This window comes from Oncorhynchus mykiss, chromosome 26 (assembly GCF_013265735.2).
Source record: "Oncorhynchus mykiss isolate Arlee chromosome 26, USDA_OmykA_1.1, whole genome shotgun sequence".
Lineage (NCBI taxonomy): Eukaryota > Metazoa > Chordata > Actinopteri > Salmoniformes > Salmonidae > Oncorhynchus > Oncorhynchus mykiss.
Window position 1 is genome coordinate 47,549,740 of NC_048590.1, and position 25,536 is coordinate 47,575,275.

The following is a 25,536-nucleotide window of genomic DNA, read 5'->3' on the forward strand; positions in this document are numbered from 1 at the left end:
AAACATCCCCTAACAGAAGCATTATGCATTTGTGTATGATCTGAGAAGATTGGATGGGTGTTAGCTATATAGCGGAAGTTGCACTTAGTTTATCAGAGGGCAAGGTGGACCCAACTACCATATTGCTTATATCTATCCAATTATTTTCAGATGTACAGTAAGTGTCTAGTTGATGGAGGCTAGGGGTTGTTTCTGGACTGGGTCAGGGACCATTCCTTTCCCAACTCCAAGCAGAAAACTGGCAAAGACGTAGGCCTCACAGGGAGCCATTTTTGGGGCATCCATTGTGAACACCAGACGTGGAAACTGAAAACAATGGCAACTGTCTCTTTGCTTCTTTGAAGCTTATTAGAGAGAAAGGGAACATTGATTTCTGGGAAGGCACGGAGACTGTGGTGTTAAATGAAATGGAGGTGTTAGATTTTTGTAACAATGATATCCTAATTTAATACTCAGAAAGCTATTAGTCCAGGCATTTCTTCAACAACTGAGTAAACAGTGGACTAAAATCCTTACAGGGATGAGTATACAGAATAAAATAACTAAAGATATGATACTTTGGTAAGATGAATCAAAAGGTTCTAATTGCTTTTATCATTGTAATATGTTACCAGTCAAGTAGAATGACAAAGAGATAGTTCAGCTTCCATCAGAATTGGACTATACTCAGAATCAAAGGCGACGAATGTACTGACTGTCAGTGGACCTAATTAGTTTCTTTGAACCTGTTGAACATCCAAATCCATAATCTATCTTGGAATTCAATTACTTCTCTTTTATTGTGTATAATAGTCTTCAGCATTCTAAGAATGAGCTTTTAAAACATCAAAGACAACTCATTTGATGTGACGGTTTTGGATATCTGAGGTAGGAAGGACACAGTGAGCAAAATCCATCAATGACTATTAGTCTGGTTCAGCGCACTAACAAACAAAAACCCAACAGAACTGGGCATATGACCAAACACTAACTGACTTTCCTCCCTGAAACTGAAAGGCGTGTAATTTAGTGGTTCTGAAAACACTAGTGAAACTATAAGTAGTGTAACCATTTAGTCCAGCAGATGGACATATGTATTGTTCCTGGTGTTGTAGACCTGTGGCTGGCTGGGCTGCCTGGCTGGCTGGCTGGGCTGGCTGGCTGGCTGGGCTGGCTGGCTGGGCTGCCTGGCTGGCTGGGCTGCCTGGCTGGCTGGGCTGCCTGGCTGGCTGGGCTGCTGGGCTGGCTGGCTGGGCTGCTGGGCTGGCTGGCTGGGCTGGCTGGCTGGGCTGGCTGGCTGGGCTGGCTGGCTGGGCTGCCTGGCTGGCTGGCTTGGCTGGCTAGGCTAGGCTGGCTGGATTGGCTGGCTAGCTGGGAGGGGCTGGGCTGGCTAGCTGGGAGGGGCTGGGCTGGCTGGGCTGGGCTGGCTAGCTGGGAGGGGCTGGGCTGGGCTGGCTAGCTGGGAGGGGCTGGGCTGGCTGGGCTGGGCTGGCTGGCTGTCATTCAGAGCCTGGGGACTGGGGCTGAATGCATTCCACACCACCACTGCAGAATCACATGTTGTCTGACCTCTCTCTGCTATGGCAAACTGCCTAGCGTGGAAACAGAACAGAGGGAGGAGGTGTGTGTGTGTGTTTGTGTGCGCGTGTGGCTACAAATTGGGGTGAGTGTTCAAAGCTTCTCCCTCACGCGCCCACGCACGTGGAGACACACATACAAAAGATAATGAAGCCTGTTCCTAGTGAAATGTAATTCTTAACAACCACATCCACCTTCACAGCCGCAACAGGAAAAACAATATGTTCCGGGAGCTGATAAAGGAGAAGACAGGGAAAAACAATATGTTCCGGGGGCTGATAAAGGAGAAGACAGGGAAAAACAATATGTTCCGGGGGCTGATAAAGGAGAAGACAGGGAAAGACAATATGTTCCGGGGGCTGATAAAGGAGAAGACAGGGAAAAACAATATGTTCCGGGGGCTGATAAAGGAGAAGACAGGGAAAAACAATATGTTCCGGGGGCTGATAAAGGAGAAGACAGGGAAAAACAATATGTTCCGGGGGCTGATAAAGGAGAAGACAGGGAAAAACAATATGTTCCGGGGGCTGATAAAGGAGAAGACAGGGAAAGACAATATTTCAGGGGGCTGATAAAGGAGAAGACAGGGAAAGACAATATGTTCCGGGGGCTGATAAAGGAGAAGACAGGGAAAGACAATATTTCATGGGGCTGATAAAGGAGAAGACAGGGAAAGACAATATGTTCCGGGGGCTGATAAAGGAGAAGACAGGGAAAGACAATATTTCAGGGGGCTGATAAAGGAGAAGACAGGGAAAGACAATATGTTCCGGGAGCTGATAAAGGAGAAGACAGGAAAAGACAATATTTCAGGGGGCTGATAAAGGAGAAGACAGGGAAAGACAATATGTTCCGGGGGCTGATAAAGGAGAAGACAGGGAAAGACAATATGTTCCGGGGGCTGATAAAGGAGAAGACAGGGAAAGACAATATTTCATGGGGCTGATAAAGGAGAAGACAGGGAAAGACAATATGTTCCGGGGGCTGATAAAGGAGAAGACAGGGAAAGACAATATGTTCCGGGGGCTGATAAAGGAGAAGACAGGGAAAGACAATATGTTCCGGGGGCTGATAAAGGAGAAGACAGGGAAAGACAATATGTTCCGGGGGCTGATAAAGGAGAAGACAGGGAAAGACAATATGTTCCGGGGGCTGATAAAGGAGAAGACAGGGAAAGACAATATGTTCCGGGGGCTGATAAAGGAGAAGACAGGGAAAGACAATATGTTCCGGGGGCTGATAAAGGAGAAGACAGGGAAAGACAATATGTTCCGGGGGCTGATAAAGGAGAAGACAGGGAAAGACAATATGTTCCGGGGGCTGATAAAGGAGAAGACAGGGAAAGACAATATGTTCCGGGGGCTGATAAAGGAGAAGACAGGGAAAGACAATATGTTCCGGGGGCTGATAAAGGAGAAGACAGGGAAAGACAATATGTTCCGGGGGCTGATAAAGGAGAAGACAGGGAAAGACAATATGTTCCGGGGGCTGATAAAGGAGAAGACAGGGAAAGACAATATGTTCCGGGGGCTGATAAAGGAGAAGACAGGGAAAGACAATATGTTCCGGAGGCTGATAAAGGAGAAGACAGGCTTTTCAGCATATAAATATTGCATTACTGCACAAGGAAACATTGGCATCAGTTGGAGCTTGTGGACGCACTAACAAGGAGAGGAGAGCAACTCTGGAGTTCGGCCCTGGAAACACTATAGGACACAGACAGAGACACTCCGGAGATCAGCCCTGGAAACACTGTAGGACACAGACACTCTGGAGGTCAGCCCTGGAAACACTGTAGGACACAGACACTGTGGGAGGTCAGCCCTGGAAACACTGTAGGACACAGACACTCTGGAGATCAGCCCTGGAAACACTGTAGGACACAGACACTGGAGATCAGCACTGGACACGCTTAAAGGACACAGACACTCTGGAGATCAGCCCTGGAAACACTGTAGGACACAGACACTCTGGAGGTCAGCCCTGGAAACACTGTAGGACACAGACACTGGAGGTCAGCCCTGGAAACACTATAGGACACAGACACTCTGGAGATCAGCCCTGGAAACACTGTAGGACACAGACACTCTGGAGATCAGCCCTGGAAACACTGTAGGACACAGACACTGGAGATCAGCACTGGACACGCTTAAAGGACACAGACACTCTGGAGATCAGCCCTGGAAACACTGTAGGACACAGACACTCTGGAGGTCAGCCCTGGAAACACTGAAGGACACAGACACTCTGGAGGTCAGCCCTGGAAACACTATAGGCCACAGACACTCCGGAGGTCAGCCCTGGAAACACTGTATGACACAGACACTGGAGATCAGCCCTGGACACGCTTAAAGGACACAGACACTCTGGAGGTCAGCCCTGTAAACACTGTAGGACACAGACACTATAGGACACAGACACTCTGGAGATCAGCCCTGGAAACACTGTAGGACACAGACACTCCGGAGGTCAGCCCTGGAAACACTGTAGGACACAGACACTCTGGAGGTCAGCCCTGGAAACACTGTAGGACACAGACACTCTGGAGGTCAGCCCTGGAAACACTGTAGGACACAGACACTGTAGGACACAGACACTCCGGAGGTCAGCCCTGGAAACACTGTAGGACACAGACACTCTGGAGGTCAGCCCTGGAAACACTGTAGGACACAGACACTCTGGAGATCAGCCCTGGAAACACTGAAGGACACAGACACTCTGGAGGTCAGCCCTGGAAACACTATAGGACACAGACACTCTGGAGGTCAGCCCTGGAAACACTGTAGGACACAGACACTCTGGAGGTCAGCCCTGGAAACACTGTAGGACACAGACACTGTAGGACACAGACACTCTGGAGGTCAGCCCTGGAAACGCTATAGGACACAGACACTGTAGGACACAGACACTATAGGACACAGACACTATAGGACACAGACACTATAGGACACAGACACTCTGGAGATCAGCCCTGGAAACACTGTAGGACACAGACACTCTGGAGATCAGCCCTGGAAACACTATAGGACACAGACACTCTGGAGATCAGCCCTGGAAACACTATAGGACACAGACACTCTGGAGGTCAGCCCTGGAAACACTGTAGGACACAGACACTCTGGAGGTCAGCCCTGGAAACACTGTAGGACACAGACACTCTGGAGGTCAGCCCTGGAAACACTGTAGGACACAGACACTGTAGGACACAGACACTCTGGAGGTCAGCCCTGGAAACGCTATAGGACACAGACACTGTAGGACACAGACACTCTGGAGGTCAGCCCTGGAAACGCTATAGGACACAGACACTGTAGGACACAGACACTCTGGAGGTCAGCCCTGGAAACACTATAGGACACAGACACTGTAGGACACAGACACTCTGGAGGTCAGCCCTGGAAACGCTATAGGACACAGACACTCTGGAGATCAGCCCTGGAAACACTGTAGGACACAGACACTCTGGAGATCAGCCCTGGAAACACTATGTGACACAAACACTCTGGAGGTCAGCCCTGGAAACGCTATAGGACACAGACACTCTGGAGGTCAGCCCTGGAAACGCTATAGGACACAGACACTCTGGAGGTCAGCCCTGGAAACACTGTAGGACACAGACACTCTGGAGGTCAGCCCTGGAAACGCTATAGGACACAGACACTGTAGGACACAGACACTCTGGAGGTCAGCCCTGGAAACGCTATAGGACACAGACAGGAAAATCCCAAATGGAGACCAATTGTTGTTCTAACTGCTTAATAAGTCATAACAACAACTATAACATAATGAACAGCCCTGATGAAAGCTACATGACTTGTGGTTATACCGACTAACCTAATGACACGCTAGGTAGCTATTCGCATTGTAACATATGAATGTCTGAATACTTAGATCTTCTTATGATACATTAGCAACACAAAGACAAACGCACACTCTTTCTTCCTCATACACTCATTACACATCGTACACACACACTGTGGAACCTCTGCTGAAACACAAATTGCAAGTCCACATGACCCGGCCCGTGGTCAGTCAATAGAGATCAATAGAGCACTCAGCTCCACTAAAAGGAGAAATAGGAGCTAGCTTTGTCTCTACATATATCTCCTTTAACCATGCCAGATTAGACTACCTGCCCTGCGGTCGCTAACCCAGCGCTAAGGCAGGCTAAGCTAGGGAACGGTGTGAAAAATATGGCTCTTATTAAGAGCTTGGATCGATCCAATCTATTTGGCGTGGTAGATTGTGGGTGTGCGGTTTGGGGCTTGGGGTGTCCTAGGCTATGAATTAGCAGTGAATCTGAAAACACACACATGACATAGATCATTTACGCATAGTGAATGTAGATGTGGGACATTATATTAAACTACTTTGTCTAAATAACTTGATGTGATTCTAAAACAATACTGTATTTGTCAGCAACTGTGGGGTGAATATATTTTTGAAGTGGAATGAAATTGTGTAGCCAACACAACAGTCATCTCTCCATCACTAGTTCTTTCTATATACTGGGGATACATACAGTATTATAAACTGGGAGGTTCGAGCCCTGAGGTTCGAGCCCACAGGTATGACAAAACATTTATTTTTACTGCTCTAATTACATTGGTAATCAGTTTACAATAGCAATAAGGCACCTTGGGGATGTGGTATACAGCCAATATACCACGCCTAAGGGCTGTATCCAGGCACTCCGAGTTGCACGTAAGAACAGCCCTTAGCCGTGGTATATTGGCCATATACCACACCCCTTCTGGCCTTATTGTTTAAGTATACAACATCTAGCTACGACCTACATGTGGTATTCAGTTGAGGCCAGATGGACGTACTTCCAAATACTCTAAAACAACTTGAGGCGGCTTATGGTAGAGAAATTAACATTAAATTCTCTGGCAACAGCTCTGGTGGACATTCCTGCAGTTGGCATGCCAATTACATGCTCCCTCACATCTGTGGCATTGTGTGATAAAACTACACATTTCAGAGTGGCCTTTTATTGTCCCCAGCACAAGTTGCACCTGTGTAATGATCATGCTGTTTAATCAGCTTCTTGATATGCCACACCTGTCTGATGGATAGATTATCTTGGCAAAGGAGAAATGCTCACTAACAGGGATATAAACAAATTTGTGCACCAAATGAGAGAAATAAGCTTTTTGTGCATATGAAAGTCAGTCTCTCCCTCGCTCTCAAATTGAGTTGAATCAACAAATCACAGCACATACTTTACTTCCTGGTTTGCTCCTAAAGGGTACACTCACAATGGCCGCTAGTCCAGCCATTATGCCGTCTTTTGACTTGAATGGGGATGACCGTTCTATTCATTCTATTTCTATGGCAGCACATGCAGTCAGGAGCGGAGGAGATGAGAAAGTGGGCTTGTCAATTTTGTTTTTTTACTATTCCATGACCATCACAGCCCTGCATGAATGCTTGCTGCACAGTGGCAATAACTGGCAATTATATGTTAGAAACCTACTCCTTCCTTCAATCACTCAAAAACACTCGCCTGTTCTCTTTCTCTCAATCAAATTCCCTTTTATCCTCTCTCTGTCTCCCTCTCTGTCCTTAATAATAAACACACCCCCTACTTCATTCCTTACCTTGACATTACCTCACTCACAACCCTGTCCATGCGGACTTATAACGCCGTTATACATATTTAATGCAAATACCTATCCCATACATATTTCACCCTTCTCACTTCCCCACCTCCCCCTGTCCATCCACTCCTCCTCTCTCTATTCTCCCTCCCTCCATCCTTCCTATCTCTATTCTCCCTCCATCCATCCACCCACCTATCCTCCACTCTCTATTCTCCCTCCCTCCATCCACCCACCTATCCTCCACTCTCTATTCTCCCTCCCTCCATCCTTCCTATCTCTATTCTCCCTCCCTCCATCCACCCACCTATCCTCCTCTCTCTATTCTCTCTCCATTCATCCACCCACCTATCCTCCACTCTCTATTCTCCCTCCCTCCATCCACCCACCTATCCTCAACTCTCTATTCTCCCTCCCTCCATCCCTCCTATCTCTATTCTCCCTCCCTCCATCCACCCACCTATCCTCCACTCTCTATTCTCCCTCCCTCCATCCACCCACCTATCCTCCTCTCTCTATTCTCCCTCCATCCATCCACCCACCTATCCTCCTCTCTCTATTCTCCATCTCTCCCTCCATCCACCCACCTATCCTCCTCTCTCTATTCTCCCTCCCTCCATCCACCCACCTATCCTCCACTCTATTCTCCCTCCCTCCATCCACCCACCTATCCTCCTCTCTCTATTCTCCCTCCATCCATCCACCCACCTATCCTCCTCTCTCTATTCTCCATCTCTCCCTCCATCCACCCACCTATCCTCCTCTCTCTATTCTCCCTCCCTCCATCCACCCACCTATCCTCCACTCTCTATTCTCCCTCTCTCCATCCACCCACCTATCCTCCACTCTCTATTCTCCCTCCCTCCATCCACCCACCTATCCTCCACTCTCTATTCTCCCTCCCTCCATCCACCCACCTATCCTCCACTCTCTATTCTCCATCTCTCCCTCCATCCACCCACCTATCCTCCTCTCTCTATTCTCCCTCCCTCCATCCACCCACCTATCCTCCACTCTCTATTCTCCCTCTCCATCCACCCACCTATCCTCCACTCTATTCTCCCTCTCTCCATCCACCCACCTATCCTCCACTCTCTATTCTCCCTCTCTCCCTCCATCCACCCACCTATCCTCCACTCTCTATTCTCTCTCCCTCCATCCACCCACCTATCCTCCACTCTCTATTCTCCCTCTCTCCCTCCATCCACCCACCTATCCTCCACTCTCTATTCTCCATCTCTCCTCCATCCACCCACCTATCCTCCACTCTCTATTCTCCATCTCTCCTCCATCCACCCACCTATCCTCCACTCTCTATTCTCCATCCCTCCCTCCATCCACCCACCTATCCTCCACTCTCTATTCTCCCTCCCTCCATCCACCCACCTATCCGCCTCTCTCTATTCTCCATCTCTCCCTCCATCCACCCACCTATCCTCCACTCTCTATTCTCCCTCCCTCCATCCACCCACCTATCCTCCACTCTCTATTCTCCCTCTCTCCCTCCATCCACCTATCCTCCTCTCTCTATTCTCCATCCCTCCCTCCATCCACCCACCTATCCTCCACTCTCTATTCTCCCTCCCTCCATCCACCCACCTATCCTCCACTCTCTATTCTCCCTCTCTCCCTCCATCCACCCACCTATCCTCAACTCTCTATTCTCCCTCCCTCCATCCACCCACCTATCCTCCACTCTCTATTCTCCCTCCCTCCATCCACCCACCTATCCTCCACCTCTCCCTCCATCCACCCACCTATCCTCAACTCTCTATTCTCCCTCCCTCCATCCACCCATCTATCCTCCACTCTCTATTCTCCCTCCCTCCATCCACCCACCTATCCTCCACTCTCTATTCTCCATCTCTCCCTCCATCCACCCACCTATCCTCCACTCTCTATTCTCCATCTCTCCTTCCATCCACCCACCTATCCTCCACTCTCTATTCTCCCTCCCTCCATCCACCCACCTATCCTCCACTCTCTATTCTCCCTCCCTCCATCCACCCACCTATCCTCCACTCTCTATTCTCCCTCCCTCCATCCACCCACCTATCCTCCTCTCTATTCTCTCTCCTCCATCCACCCCTCCTCCTCTATCTATTCTCCCTCGATCAACCCCTCCTCTCTATTCTCCCTCCCTCCATCCACCCCTCCTCATCTATCTATTCTCCCTCCATCAACCCCTCCTCTCTCTATTCTCCCTCCCTCCATCCACCCCTCCTCATCTATCTATTCTCCCTCCATCAACCCCTCCTCTCTCTATTCTCCCTCCATCAACCCCTCTCTATTCCCCCTCCATCCACCCTCCTTCTCTATCTATTCTCCCTCCATCAACCCCTCCTCTCTATCCTCCCTCCCTCTCCTCTTCCCTCCGCAGGCTGTTGATACCCGGGAGCAGGTTACAGCGAGGTGGGCGGTAAGCCTCGTGTGGACTGAGGAAGCATCATTTCCCCTCCTGCCATGGCAGTAGTGATGGGGGAAAACATTGACACAGTTACATATCGGGATATTACGTTTGATGATATATTGTATCGTGTTGACAATATCGCTATATTACTTTTGTGCTAGTTTGCTGTACCTGCGCCAATATTCCAGTATTTTACTTAGCTTGTTCTCGATCATCTTTTTAAATACGGAGGCAATTTGTTTTCAGCACTTTTATTTCCAGGACTGGTTTTCTCATAGCTCCTTGTCCCTTTGCAGCAGCAATATGTTTGGAACATCGAATTGCAATACATATACAATCGTGAGAATCTCAATACATATCGAATCTGCTCCCGAGTATGGTGATAATATCGTATCGCGAGGTCCCTGGCAACTCCCAGCCCTACAACACAGTAAATCCCCTGCCTGCCGCACACACGGCGGCTCTAGGGAGCGGGCTAGCTACAGCGCTAGCCACGTTATGCTAACTCCAATTATCTAACATGGGAAAACAGGCGGCTACGGCTAAATGACTAGTGTGAAGGTAATGGAGAGCGATCCACACACTCCTACGTATTTATTTACACTACTCGAAGGATGATACAGTATTTAGGCTATACTCTAGTCCTGTGTAGTTTCTAGCTGGTCTCCACTTTATCCTCCCTCTCCTGAAAGGCTACATTGAAATGGGCTTTTATTTATGGCTGCCTTGTGTACCTCTCTGCAAGCACACACACACACACACACACAGATGAAAGGGCGGTCACAGAGCCCCCGACATGATTTTATGGCCCTGAAAAGGTTGGGAAGGTGAGAGAAAGACGACTGAACAAAGGGAAAGATTTCTATTCAAATAGTCTCAAGGTTTAGTACATTTCCCAGATGTAGGTTATCCTATTTCCATGTACGACGCCTATTAGGTCACTCCAGCTAAACTGAACCATTTAAAACAGGAAAAATACATGAAAAATATATCATTTGATTGTAAAAGTGAAAAAAATAAGAGTGATTTGTTGCCATTGTCTAGTCACCTCCCACACACACGGACTTCAGAATCACCCGTACAGCAAAGTAATCAGAGCCAATTACATTTCACCAGCACAGTTTATATATCTCATTAAAAAAATAAGTGTGCCAATATCTCATTAGAGCTAATGTGTGTGTGTATGAGGGAGTGTGTGTGTGTGTGTGTGTGTGTGTGTGTGTGTGTGTAGGGGAGGGGTGGCAGAGATGCAGTCACAGATGTTTTCACTGTCCCGATCGCATCCGGGGAAATAAAACAAACAGCCAGGTCAATTAAAGACAGGGTGCATCTTCACCAAACTAGATCAATAAAATAAACAGGATTGTTTTTTTTTCACAAAATGTAACCCATAGTCCTATGGAGGAAGGATTGTTGACATACTGTATATTTCACATTTGTATCTTAGAGCATAATTGAGAAAAATATACAAATGAATATTGAAAATAAATCATTTTTGATTTGCCACATTTTTCTATATATGGTTGAAAATAATATACTCTAAAGTTATGAGCATAGTAGTCATTATAACCAATCACAGCCCTCCTTTGAATTGTATCATTACACATCCTGCAAATCCCCGACCATTTTGAATCCATTTTCACATTCCCTCTGTTAATGCTAAAAATAGCAGAAATCCCACTCTGGAACTTTGGCCCGTAGTAGAATATATGATATTCAACAATATATACTGAACAAAAACATAAAACGCAACATGCAAGAATTTCAAAGATTTTACTGAGTTACTTTATAAGGAAATCAAATTAGTTAGGCCTTAATCTTTGGATTTCACATGACTGGGAAGTTCCTTGCAAAAGTATTCATCCCCCTTGGCATATTTTGTTGCATTACAACCTGTGATTTAAATAGATTTTTATTTAGATTTCATGTAATGGACATACACAAAATAGTCCAAATTGCTGAGGTGAAAAAAAATGAAAAAAAAAAAAATATCTAAAAAACTGAAAAGTAGTGCATGTTTAAGGGGTATTCACCCCCTTTACTATGAAGCCCCTAAATAAGATCTGGTGCAACCAATTACCTTCATAAGTCACATAATTAGTTAAATAAAGTCCACCTGTATGCAATCTAAGTGTCACATGAGCTCAGTATATATACACACCTGTTCTGAATGGCCCCAGTGTCTGCAACACCACTAAGCAAGGGGCACCACGAAGACCAAGGAGCTCTCCAAACAGGTCAGGGACAAAGTTGTGGATAAGTACAGATCAGGGTTGGGTTATCAATTTTTCACTCTAAACTTAGAACATCCCAAGGAGCACCATTAAATCCATTGTAAAACTGAATGGAACGAATATGGCACCAAAACAAACCTGCCAAGAGAGGGCCGCCCACCAAAACTCACAGACCAGACAAGGAGGGCAATAATCAAAGAAGGAACAAAGACAACCAAAGTTATATCCTGCCTGTTTGGCCCTGTCCCGGGGGTATCGTCGGACGGGGCCACAGTGTCTCCCGACCCCTCCTGTCTCAACCTCCAGTATATATGCTTCAATAGTTTGTGTCGCGGGGCTAGGGTCAGTCTGTTATATCTGGAGTATTTCTCCTGTCTTATCCGGTGTTCTGTGTGAATTTAAGTATGCTTTCTCCAATTCTCTCTCTGAAGACCTGAGCCCTAGGACCATGCCTCAGGACTACCTGGCCTGATGACTCCTTGCTGTCCCCAGTCCACCTGGTCGTGCTGCTGCTCCAGTTTCAACTGTTCTGCCTGCGGCTATGGAACCCTGACCTGTTCACTGGATGTGCTACCTGTCCCAGACCTGTTGTTTTCAACTATAGAGAAAGCAGGAGCAATAGAGATACCCTGAAAGCCAACTGACATTTACTCCTGAGGTGCTGACCTATTTCACCCTCTACAACCATTGTGATTATTATTAGACCCTGCTGGTCATCTATGAACATCTTGGCCATGTTCTGTTATAATCTCCACCAGGCCCTGCCAGAGGAGGATTAACCACCCCTCATAGCCTGGTTCCTCTCTAGGTTTTGGCCTTTATGGGGAATTTTTCCTGCTTGCTGTTTGGGGTTTTAGGCCGAGTTTCTGTACCGCACTTTGTGACATCAGCTGATGTAAGAAGGGCTTTAAAAATAAATTTGACTGATAACCCTGAAGGAACTGCAAAGCTCCACAGCAGAGATTGGAGTATCTGTCCATAGGACCACTTTAAGCTGTACACTCCAGAGCTGGCCTTTACAGAAGAATGGCCAGAAAAAAAGCCATTACTTCAAAGGAAAAATAAGCAAACACGTTTGGTGTTCGCCAAAATCCAAAAGTCACATAAGGAAGAAGGTAGTCTGGTCAGATGAGACTAAAATTGAGCTTTTTGGCCATCAAGGCAAACACTATGTCTGGCGCAAACCCAACACCTCATAACCCCGAGAACAACATCCCCACAGTGAAGCATGGTGGTGGCAGCATCATGCTGTGGGGATGTTTTTAAATCGGCAGGGACTGGGAAACTGGTCAGAATTTAAGGAATGATGGATGGAAATTCTTGAGGGAAACCTGTTTCCGTCTTCCAGAGATTTGAGACTGGGACAGAGGTTCACCTTCCAGCAGGACAATGACCCTAAGCATACCGCTAAAGCAACACTCGTCTGGTTTAAGGGGAAACTTTTAAATGCCTTCGAATGGCCTAGTCAAAGCCCAGACCTCAATCCAATTGAGAATCTGTGGTATGACTTAGATTGCTGTACACTAGCGGAACCCATCTGACTTGAAGGAGCTGGAGCAGTTTTGCTTTGAAGAATATTTTGCATCTTCAAAGTGGTAGGCATGTTTTGTCTGTCATAGTTGAAGTGTACCTATGATGAAAATTACAGGCCTCTCATCTTTTTAAGTGGGAGAACTTGCACAATTGGTGGCTGACTAAATACTTTTTTGCCCCACTGTATTTTCATACACACACAAATTACCTAATCTAAAAATATATATATTTTCAATATTCATGTTTATATTTTTAAATGTTCATACTCATTTTACAGATATTCATATTCCTCAAAAGGAACCTTCTATGGATTACATTTTGTGAAAACTCAGGGTCTTTTACTGTTCAAGGAATCACCCAGACACGCACGGAACACAAAACAACATGCTTCCTTTTTTTTAAGACCGTGATTTCGCTGGTCAACATAATGGCTGACAGAATAGAAAAGAACCAGCTCAAAACCTCTGTGGTAAACCTCCATAGGAACAGGGAGCCGATGGAACCCCCCCCCCCACCAAACCATTCTAAATAAACCGAACCAAAACAACAAAGATCCCCATTCCTCATGGTTAAAACAAAACAGACATAGCTTTCAATCAATCCATGTTAGAAAGAGTACAATGTTCAAAGAGCTGCTGGCAGCCTCAGTCATAGTGGTTTGGGGTGGAGTGGTACGGCCTTACTGGGCCATCCAGGCATTGAGGCATCTCCACATTTAAACAGCATGAAAGGCAAGAGATTAAAGACCACCGAGAGCACCAGCGCACCCGATTGATTCATTATACATCAAAGGGTGATGCGAGTCAATCTGCCTCCCTGAAATACAGCGTTTCTCTCCATCTCATCTAACTGCTCTAGACGTAATGGGAACGTGGGTTAACTTAATACCATGTGGGTTTGGTTGATCACGTTTGTGTTTTAGACGATAGAGAAGGGGAGTAAATGTGGGTTGAATTGTGTTGTGCTTCAGCAGTGCTTTTACAGTGATTGTGCTGTAGCCTCCAGTCAGTGTAAAATGGCTGGCTGTGGGTTGATGCTGAAGTGGTGCAGTACGCCCTCTGCTGGTTAGAAGTTGTATAGCAGTAGGGAGGAAAAGAGGAAAGCCAATGATGTCATTGTAGTAGAATCAATTACACCCTAGCCTAAATCAACAACCGGTTCCTCTCTGGGAAATAAAACTAAAATTACAACAATTATTTTTACAAGTACTCTGAAAAGCTACTAAATTACAGTACCAAGAGTAGTTAGTTACTTCGTCCCTCTGGCAATCTGTGTCTCTATGGGATGCCCAGCCGTTGAACACGTGTTCTACTTCAGCCGGATTATTAGCGGACTATTTGAATCAGGTGTGTTAGTGCTGAGATGAAATAAATACGTGTTTCAAGACTGGAAAAGGCAAACAAAGCTATAAAAAAAGCTATGCTTTGTACCAGATACATTTACATTTTAAATCATCTAGCTGATGCTCTTATCCAGAGCAACATACAGGAGCAATTAGGGTTAAGTGCCTTGCTCAAGGGCACAACAACAGATTTTTCACATAGTCGGCTTGGGGTGTCGAACCACCGACCCTTCGGTTACTGGCACAATGCTTTAACTGCGAGGCTACGTACCTAATAGCACCAATCTAAAGTTACATGTTAATACAGTAACTAACTGAATTAGATTATATTAACTATCCTTGTTCAATCACATTTTATTTGTCACATGCACCGAATACAACAGGTGTAGACCTTACAGTGAAAGGCTTACTTACAAGCCCTTAACCAACAATGCAGGTAAGGAAATAAAGTAAGAGATAAGAAAAACAAATGATTAAAGAGCAGCAGTAAATAACAACAGCGGGGCGAAATACAGGGGGTACCGGTACAGAGTCAATGTGGAGGCTATATACAGGGGGTACCGGTACAGAGTCAATGTGGAGGCTATATACAGGGGGTACCGGTACAGAGTCAATGTGGAGGCTATATACAGGGGGTACCGGTACAGAGTCAATGTGGAGGTTATATACAGGGGGTACCGGTACAGAGTCAATGTGGAGGCTATATACAGGGGGTACCGGTACAGAGTCAATGTGGAGGCTATATACAGGGGGTACCGGTACAGAGTCAATATGGAGACTATATACAGGGGGTACCGGTACAGAGTCAATATGGAGACTATATACAGGGGGTACCGGTACAGAGTCAACGTGGAGGCTATATACAGGGGGTACCGGTACAGAGTCAATATGGAGACTATATACAGGGGGTAACGGTACAGAGTCAACGTGGAGGCTATATACAGGGGGTACCGGTACAGAGTCAATATGGAGACTATATACAGGGGGTACCGGTACAGAGTCAATATGGAGACTATATACAGGGGGTACCGGTACAGAGTCAATGTGGATGCTATATACAGGGGGTACCGGTACAGAATCAATGTGGAGGCTATATACAGGGGGTACCGGTACAGAGTCAATGTGGATGCTATATACAGGGGGTACCGGTACAGAGTCAACGTGGAGGCTATATACAGGGGGTACCGGTACAGAGTCAATGTGGAGGCTATATACAGGGGGTACCGGTACAGAGTCAATGTGGATGCTATATACAGGGGGTACCGGTACAGAATCAATGTGGAGGCTATATACAGGGGGTACCGGTACAGAGTCAATGTGGAGGCTATATGCAGGGGGTACCGGTACAGAGTCAATGTAGAGACTATATACAGGGGGTACCGGTACAGAGTCAATGTGGAGACTATATACAGGGGGTACCGGTACAGAGGCAATGTGGAGGCTATATACAGGGGGTACCGGTACAGAGTCAACGTGGAGGCTATATACAGGGGGTACCGGTACAGAGTCAACGTGGAGGCTATATACAGGGGGTACCGGTACAGAGTCAATGTGGATGCTATATACAGGGGGTACCGGTACAGAATCAATGTGGAGGCTATATACAGGGGGTACCGGTACAGAGTCAATGTGGAGGCTATATACAGGGGGTACCGGTACAGAGTCAATGTGGATGCTATATACAGGGGGTACCGGTACAGAATCAATGTGGAGGCTATATGCAGGGGGTACCGGTACAGAGTCAATGTAGAGACTATATACAGGGGGTACCGGTACAGAGTCAATGTGGAGACTATATACAGGGGGTACCGGTACAGAGTCAATGTGGAGGCTATATACAGGGGGTACCGGTACAGAGTCAATGTGGAGGCTATATACAGGGGGTACCGGTACAGAGTCAACGTGGAGGCTATATACAGGGGGTACCGGTACAGAGTCAATGTGGAGGCTATATACAGGGGGTACCGGTACAGAGTCAATGTGGAGGCTATAGACAGGGGGTACCGGTACAGAGTCAATGTGGAGGCTATATACAGGGGGTACCAGTACAGAGTCAATGTGGAGGCTATATACAGGGGGTACCGGTACAGAGTCAACGTGGAGGCTATATACAGGGGGTACCGGTACAGAGTCAATGTGGAGGCTATATACAGGGGGTACCGGTACAGAGTCAACGTGGAGACTATATACAGGGGGTACCAGTTCAGAGTCAACGTGGAGGCTATATACAGGGGGTACCGGTACAGAGTCAATGTGGAGGCTATATACAGGGGGTACCGGTACAGAGTCAACGTGGAGGCTATATACAGGGGGTACCGGTACAGAGTCAACGTGGAGACTATATACAGGGGGTACCGGTACAGAGTCAATGTGGAGGCTATATACAGGGGGTACCGGTACAGAGTCAATGTGGAGGCTATATACAGGGGGTACCGGTACAGAGTCAATGTGGAGGCTATATACAGGGGGTACCGGTACAGAGTCAATGTGGAGGCTATATACAGGGGGTACCGGTACAGAGTCAATGTGGAGGCTATAGACAGGGGGTACCGGTACAGAGTCAATGTGGAGGCTATATACAGGGGGTACCAGTACAGAGTCAATGTGGAGGCTATATACAGGGGGTACCGGTACAGAGTCAACGTGGAGGCTATATACAGGGGGTACCGGTACAGAGTCAATGTGGAGGCTATATACAGGGGGTACCGGTACAGAGTCAATATGGAGACTATATACAGGGGGTACTGATACAGAGTCAATGTGGAGGCTATATGCAGGGGGTACCGGTACAGAGTCAATATGGAGACTATATACAGGGGGTACCGGTACAGAGTCAATGTGGAGGCTATATACAGGGGGTACCGGTACAGAGTCAATGTGGAGGTTATATACAGGGGGTACCGGTACACAGTCAACGTGGAGGTTATATACAGGGGGTACCGGTACAGAGTCAACGTGGAGGCTATATACAGGGGGTACCGGTACAGATTCAACGTGGAGGCTATATACAGGGGGTACCGGTACAGAGTCAACGTGGAGGCTATATACAGGGGGTACCGGTACAGAGTCAACGTGGAGGCTATATACAGGGGGTACCAGTTCAGAGTTAATGTGGAGGCTATATACAGGGGGTACCGGTACAGAGTCAACGTGGAGGCTATATACAGGGGGTACCAGTTCAGAGTCAACATGGAGGCTATATACAGGGGGTACCGGTAGAGTCAACGTGGAGGCTATATACAGGGGGTACCGGTACAGAGTCAACGTGGAGGCTATATACAGGGGGTACCAGTTCAGAGTTAATGTGGAGGCTATATACAGGGGGTACCAGTACAGAGTCCACGTGGAGGCTATATACAGGGGGTACCAGTTCAGAGTCAACGTGGAGGCTATATACAGGGGGTACCGGTACAGAGTCAACGTGGAGGCTATATACAGGGGGTACCAGTACAGAGTCAATGTGGAGGCTATATACAGGGGGTACCAGTTCAGAGTCAACGTGGAGGCTATATACAGGGGGTACCGGTACAGAGTCAACGTGGAGGCTATATACAGGGGGTACCAGTACAGAGTCAATGTGGAGACTATATACAGGGGGTACCGGTACAGAGTCAACGTGGAGGCTATATACAGGGGGTACCAGTACAGAGTCAATGTGGAGACTATATACAGGGGGTACCGGTACAGAGTCAACGTGGAGGCTATATACAGGGGGTACCAGTACAGAGTCAATGTGGAGGCTATATACAGGGGGTACCGGTACAGAGTCAATGTGGAGACTATATACAGGGGGTACCGGTACAGAGTCAATGTGGAGACTATATACAGGGGGTACCGGTACAGAATCAATGTGTCAATATGCGGGGGCACAGGTGTCGACGCAATTGAGGTAATTATGTACATGCAGGTAGGGTTATTAAAGTGGCTATGCATAGATAATAACAGAGTAGCAGCAGCGTGGGGGGGGGGGGGGGGGGGGGGTAGTCTGGGTAGCAAACAGAGGCTGTTTAGAAGCCTCTTGGACCTAGACTTTGCGCTCCGGTACCGCTTGCCGTGCGGTAGCAGAGAGGACAGTCTATGACTAGGGTGGCTGGAGTCGTTGACAATTTTTAGGGCCTTCCTCTGACACCACTTGGTATGGAGTTCCTGGATGGCAGGAAGCTTGACCCCGGTGATGTACTGGGCCGTACGCACTACTCTCTGTAGTGCCTTGCGGTCGGACGCCGAGCAGTTGCCATACCAGGCAGTGATGCAACCCATCAGGATGCTCTCGATGGTGCAGCTGTAAAACCTTTTGAGGATCTGAGGACCCATGCCATATCTTTTCAGTCTCCTGAGGGGGAAATGGGCTTTGTCGTGCCCTCTTCACAACTGTCTTGGTGTGTTTGGACCATTCTAGTTTGTTGTTGATGTGGACACCAAGGAACTTGAAGCTCTCAACCTGCTCCACTACAGCCCCGTTGAGGAGAATGGGCGCGTGCTCGGTCCTCCTTTTCCTGTAGTCCACAATCATCATCTTTGTCTTGATCATGTTGAGGGAGAGGTTGTTGTCCTTGCACCACATGGTCAGGTCTCTGACCTCCTCCCTATAGGCTGTCTCATCGCTGTTGGTGATCAGGCCTACCACTGTTGTGTCATCAGAAAACGTAATAATGGTGTTGGAGTCGTTCCTGGCCATGCAGTCATGAGTGAAACAGGGAGTATGGGAGGGGGCTGAGCACGCACCACTGAGGGATCCCTATGTTGAGGATCAGAGTGACGGATGTGTTGTTACCTACCCTTTCCACCTGGGCGCGGCCCATCAGGAAGTCTAGGATCCAGTTGCAGAGGGAGGTGTTTAGTCCCAGGGTCCTTAGCTTAGTGATGAGATTAGAGGGCACTATGGTGTTGAATGCTTCGCCGTAGTCAATGAATAGCATTCTCACATAGATGTTCCTTTTGTCCAGGTGTGACAGGGCAGTGTGGAGTGCAAAAGAGATTGTGTAACTGAGCTATGGTGGATCTGTTGGTGCGGTATGCAAATTGGGGTGGATCTAGGGTTTCTGGGATAATGGTGTTGATGTGAGCCATGACCAGCCTTTCAAAGCACTTCATTGCTACAGATGTGAGTGCTACGGGTCTGTAGTCATTCAGGCAGGTTACCTTGGTATTCTAGGGCACAGGAACTGTTACCTGACACCTATTACCTTGTAAGAAAATCCATTTCTGCATTGCTTTAAACAATAATGACAGGATTCTTTTGGAACAAAGCATTTCATCCCAGTTTAATCTAAGTGGATGACTACCGCTTGGAACAAGAGAAACTCGTCAGTCAAAAACAATATTCCGGGAACAGACAGTTTAAAATTCCATACATTTTTCCAGACTCTTGGTTTTTATCCCTTGGAGTGTTTTCTTGGCTGAGAGGGAGGGGAAAAGACTTGAGACGTGTTGGGCGTGTCACGCCAGCCAGGCTGAAACTATGTCCTGTCTGTCTGTTAGAAGTGTCTGTGGTTCCTACACTAACCAGGAGAATATCACAGCCTTCACAGAGAGCTAAGTGCTCGGAGTGTCCGGGCATGTTCGTACGCGTACCAGTGTACAGAAGCGTGTGTGTAGGAAGGTACGTGGTCACACTAACCTGCTCCTTGTATTGCTCCTGAGACAGACAGTCGGTCATGTTGACACAGCCCAGCAGGCAGCCGGTGGGGTAGTCTTTAGGAAACTTAAGATCTGGGGAGAGGAAGGTGGTCGGTGAGAGTCAACAGTATGTTTACATACATCCTAATAAATATTTTAATTGATTGGTGTGTGTGTGTGTGGGGGGGGTAGAGAAAGTGGTAGACTGTCTGTGTGTAACCGTGTGTGTGTAACCGTGTGTGTGTGGGGGGGTGTAGAGAAAGTGGTAGATTGTGTGTGTAACAGTGTGTGTGTGTACCTCTCTTGTAGATATGAAGGAACATGTTCTCCACCTGAGTGACCTCCTCAGGGGTGGGCCTCTTGGCTGCAGCTGCTATCCACAGGAGCCCGCGGTGGGATGTGTACCAGCTCCTCCCCTCCACCCTGGACACACATCATATTCCTTTTAGCAGACGCTTTAATCCAGACTGACTTACAGTCATACATTTTAACATACAGGTGTTCCCGGGAATCAAACCCACTGTCCTGGCATTGCAATCGCCATGTTCAACTAACTGAGCTACAGAGGACCGTACTCTACTAACTGAGCTACAGAGGACCGTGCTCTACTAACTGAGCACTGAGCTACAGAGGACCGTGCTCTACTAACTGAGCTACAGAGGACCGTGCTCTACTAACTGAGCTACAGAGGATCGTGCTCTAGTAACTGAGCTACAGAGGACCGTGCTCTACTAACTGAGCACTGAGCTACAGAGGACCGTGCTCTACTAACTGAGCTACAGAGGACCGTGCTCTACTAACTGAGCTACAGAGGATCGTGCTCTAGTAACTGAGCTACAGAGGACAGTGCTCTACTAACTGAGCTACAGAGGACCGTGCTCTACTAACTGAGCACTGAGCTACAGAGGACCGTGCTCTACTAACTGAGCTACAGAGGACCGTGCTCTACTAACTGAGCTACAGAGGATCGTGCTCTAGTAACTGAGCTACAGAGGACCGTGCTCTACTAACTGAGCACTGAGCTACAGAGGACCGTGCTCTACTAACTGAGCTACAGAGGACCGTGCTCTACTAACTGAGCTACAGAGGATCGTGCTCTACTAACTGAGCTACAGAGGACAGTGCTCTACTAACTGAGCTACAGAGGACCGTGCTCTACTAACTGAGCTACAGAGGACCGTGCTCTACTAACTGAGCTACAGAGAACCGTGTTCTACTAACTGAGCTACAGAGGACCGTGCTCTACTAACTGAGCTACAGAGGACCGTGCTCTACTAACTGAGCTACAGAGGACCGTGCTCTACTAACTGAGCTACAGAATACCGTGCTCTACTAACTGAGCTACAGAGGACCGTGCTCTACTAACTGAGCTACAGAGGACCGTGCTCTACTAACTGAGCTACAGAGGACCGTGCTCTACTAACTGAGCTACAGAGGACCGTGCTCTACTAACTGAGCTACAGAGGACCGTGCTCTACTAACTGAGCTACAGAGGACCGTGCTCTACTAACTGAGCTACAGAGGACCGTGCTCTACTAACTGAGCTACAGAGGACCGTGCTCTACTAACTGAGCTACAGAGGAGAACCGTGTTCTACTAACTGAGCTACAGAGGACTACATACATGAGTTTGTAACACTTCTTTGTAATGGCTAGTCGAAAAGGCTGCCTTTTGACCAATAACAAGACCAATAGTGATGCTTTTTACCAATAACATAGTCCATTGTTTGTTGTGTTTTGTTCTTACTCAATGTCTTTGCAGGGCCTATTGTTGTGTGTGTTATGTGCTTCCTGATATAGCATGGCCAGTAGGGATGCGTTTGACCAATAGCAAGGCCAGTAGGGATGCGTTTGACCAATAGCATGGCCAGTAGGGATGCGTTTGACCAATAGCATGGCCAGTAGGGACATTTTTGACCAATAGCATGGCCAGGAGGGATGCGTTTGACCAATAGCATGGCCAGTAGTGATGCGCTTGACCAATAGCATGGCCAGTAGGGACGCGTTTGACCAATAGCATGGCCAGTAGGGACGTTTTTGACCAAAAGCATGGCCAGGAGGGATGCGTTTGACCAAAAGCATGACCAGTAGGGATGCGTTTCACCAAAAGCATGACCAGGAGAGATGCGTTTGACCAATAGCATGGCCAGTAGGGACGCGTTTGACCAATAGCATGGCCAGGAGGGATGCGTTTGACCAATAGCATGGCCAGGAGGGATGCGTTTGACCAATAGCATGGCCAGGAGGGATGCGTTTGACCAATAGCATGGCCAGGAGGGATGCGTTTGACCAATAGCATGGCCAGGAGGGATGCGTTTGACCAATAGCATGGCCAGGAGGGATGCGTTTGACCAATAGCATGGCCAGGAGGGATGCGTTTGACCAATAGCATGGCCAGGAGGGATGCGTTTGACCAATAGCATGGCCAGTAGGGATGTTGTTGACCAATAGCATGGCCAGTAGGGATGCGTTTGACCAATAGCATGGCCAGTAGGGATGTTGTTGACCAATAGCATGGCCAGTAGGGATGCGTTTGACCAATAGCATGGCCAGTAGGGATGTTGTTGACCAATAGCATGGCCAGTAGGGATGTGTTTGACCAATAGCATGGCCAGTAGAGATGTTGTTGACCAATAGCATGGCCAGTAGGGATACGTTTGACCAATAGCATGGCCAGTAGGGATGTTGTTGACCAACAGCATGGCCAGTAGGGATGTTGTTGACCAATAGCATGGCCAGTAGGGATGTTGTTGACCAATAGCAAGGCCAGTAGGGATGCGTTTGACCAATAGCGAGGCCCATTATTAGAGTGTTCTGTACCTCTTTATTCCTTTGACCAGTAGCGAGGCCCATGGTTGGTGCATGCTGAGGCACCAGCCCCCGTCTGCCATCTCCTGCAGCTCTCTGTCCTGCAGCCGGAGTCTGGAGCGTTCTGGGCCTACAGCGCCGTCTCCCTCTGTGCCAACAACACCTTTATCCTGAGATCTCCGAGGGCCACTGCCCACGTCCACCCACTGGAGATGCATGGTAAAGAAATGAGTAGAGAGTCACAGAATTATGTTGACAAAACGTTAGCAGCTGTAGCGGGATTTACCAGGGTAAACAGACACGCCACAACGTCATGAGAAAATACTGTGTGTGTGTGTGTCCTACCTTGGGTGCAGCCTGTACGATGTTGGGGTTGACCAGCTCTCTCAGGTGCTGCCGCCCCGCTGGTCCCTCAGGGCGTTGGGGAGCTTTCCCCTTGGTGCCTGTGTTGAGGGCCTTGACCGTCTCGTCAAACCTAAAAACACCAAGGAGTGTGGTCAGTAGGATGCTTTTTAGATGCCTTGTTTCAAACTACACACACGTGAACCCCTCTAGCTGTAACAGTGTGGATACATTACCAGGAGAAATGGAGGTTATCACTGTGTTGTGAAAGTCTGAAGGGTGTATTAAAAACCTACTCTTGTTTATGTAACCCAAGGACTCACATAACTAAGCCTGGGACTAAGTCTGTTTCTGCTCTACCTGACATGTTGTCCTATCAGCAAGTCCATGGTGCTCCGGTCTGCAGTAGTAAACTATATGAGAAGTAGGGTGTGAATTAGTGGAGGCTGCTGAGGGGAGGACGGCTCCCAATAAAGGCTGGAACGAAGCGAATGGCATTGAAACACATAGAAAACATGTGTTTGATACCATTCCACCTATTGTTCTCCAGTCATTACCACGAGCCTGTCCTCCCCAATTAAGGTGCCACCAACCTCCTGTGGTGTGAATTGAGATGTTTTCAAGTCATTCACTCACTTGTTGTAGTAATGACTGTTATTATCTCCCTCGTCAAGCACCTGTCGGCCTGTGAAGTCCAGCGTGATCTTCCTGTCCTTCCTGGAGGCGTGGCGAAGCTCCCGTAGCTCCTCCTCCTTCTTCCTCAGGTGCTCGCGCTCGCTAGGCGACAGCCACTGGTTGGAGTCGGTGGCAAAGTAGTCTGACTCGTCATCCAGGACCTGCGTTCGTCGCGTACTGTCGATGTAAACAGGGGGAGGGGATATGAAGGTAATCTCACTCCTGTCATCGGCATATAAAGGACACGGCCTCCACATATACAGGACACAGCCTCCACATATAAAGGACACAGCCTCCACATATAAAGGACACAGCCTCCACATATACAGGACACAGCCTCCACATATAAAGGACACAGCCTCCACATATAAAGGACACAGCCTCCACATATAAAGGACACAGCCTCCACATATAAAGGACACAGCCTCCACATATACAGGACACAGCCTCCACATATACAGGACACAGCCTCCACATATACAGGACACAGCCTCCACATATACAGGACACAGCCTCCACATATAAAGGACACAGCCTCCACATATAAAGGACACAGCCTCCACATATAAAGGACACAGCCTCCACATATAAAGGACACAGCCTCCACATATAAAGGACACAGCCTCCACATAAAGGACACAGCCTCCACATAAAGGACACAGCCTCCACATAAAGGACACAGCCTCCACATATAAAGGACACAGCCTCCACATATAAAGGACACAGCCTCCACATATAAAGGACACAGCCTCCACATATAAAGGACACAGCCTCCACATATAAAGGACACAGCCTCCAAATATAAAGGACATATAGCCTACACATATAAAGGACATATAGCCTCCACATATAAAGGACATATAGCCTCCACATATAAAGGACACAGCCTCCATTTATAAAGGACACAGCCTCCACATATAAAGGACACAGTCTCCACATATAAAGGACACAGCCTCCACATATAAAGGACATATAGCCTCCGCATATAAAGGACATATAGCCTCCACATATAAAGGACATATAGCCTCCACATATAAAGGACACAGCCTCCACATATAAAGGACACAGCCTCCACATATAAAGGACACAGTCTCCAAATATAAAGGACACAGCCTCCAAATATAAAGGACATATAGCCTCCACATATAAAGGACATATAGCCTCCACATATAAAGGACACACAGCCTCCAAATATAAAGGACACACAGCCTCCACATATAAAGGACACAGCCTCCACATATAAAGGACACAGCCTCCACATATACAGGACACAGCCTCCACATATACAGGACACAGCCTCCACATATACAGGACACAGCCTCCACATATACAGGACACAGCCTCCACATATACAGGACACAGCCTCCACATATACAGGACACAGCCTCCACATATACAGGACACAGCCTCCACA

The 25,536-nt window shown here is 47.7% G+C and overlaps 1 protein-coding gene across 2 annotated transcripts in view; it reads right to left on the minus strand.

Moving 5' to 3' along the window:
- Positions 1–25,536, minus strand: part of trip4 (thyroid hormone receptor interactor 4) — a 74,315-nt gene that overhangs the window by 44,867 nt on the left and 3,912 nt on the right. For both annotated transcript variants that reach the window (XM_036963517.1, XM_036963516.1), the window contains exons 6-10: positions 24,084–24,299; positions 23,451–23,580; positions 23,118–23,311; positions 20,597–20,721; positions 20,300–20,391 (exon numbers count right to left, since the gene is read on the minus strand). In XM_036963517.1, the coding sequence (XP_036819412.1) occupies positions 20,300–20,391; positions 20,597–20,721; positions 23,118–23,311; positions 23,451–23,580; positions 24,084–24,299 (757 nt within the window). The remainder of the gene's footprint in view (positions 1–20,299; positions 20,392–20,596; positions 20,722–23,117; positions 23,312–23,450; positions 23,581–24,083; positions 24,300–25,536) is intronic.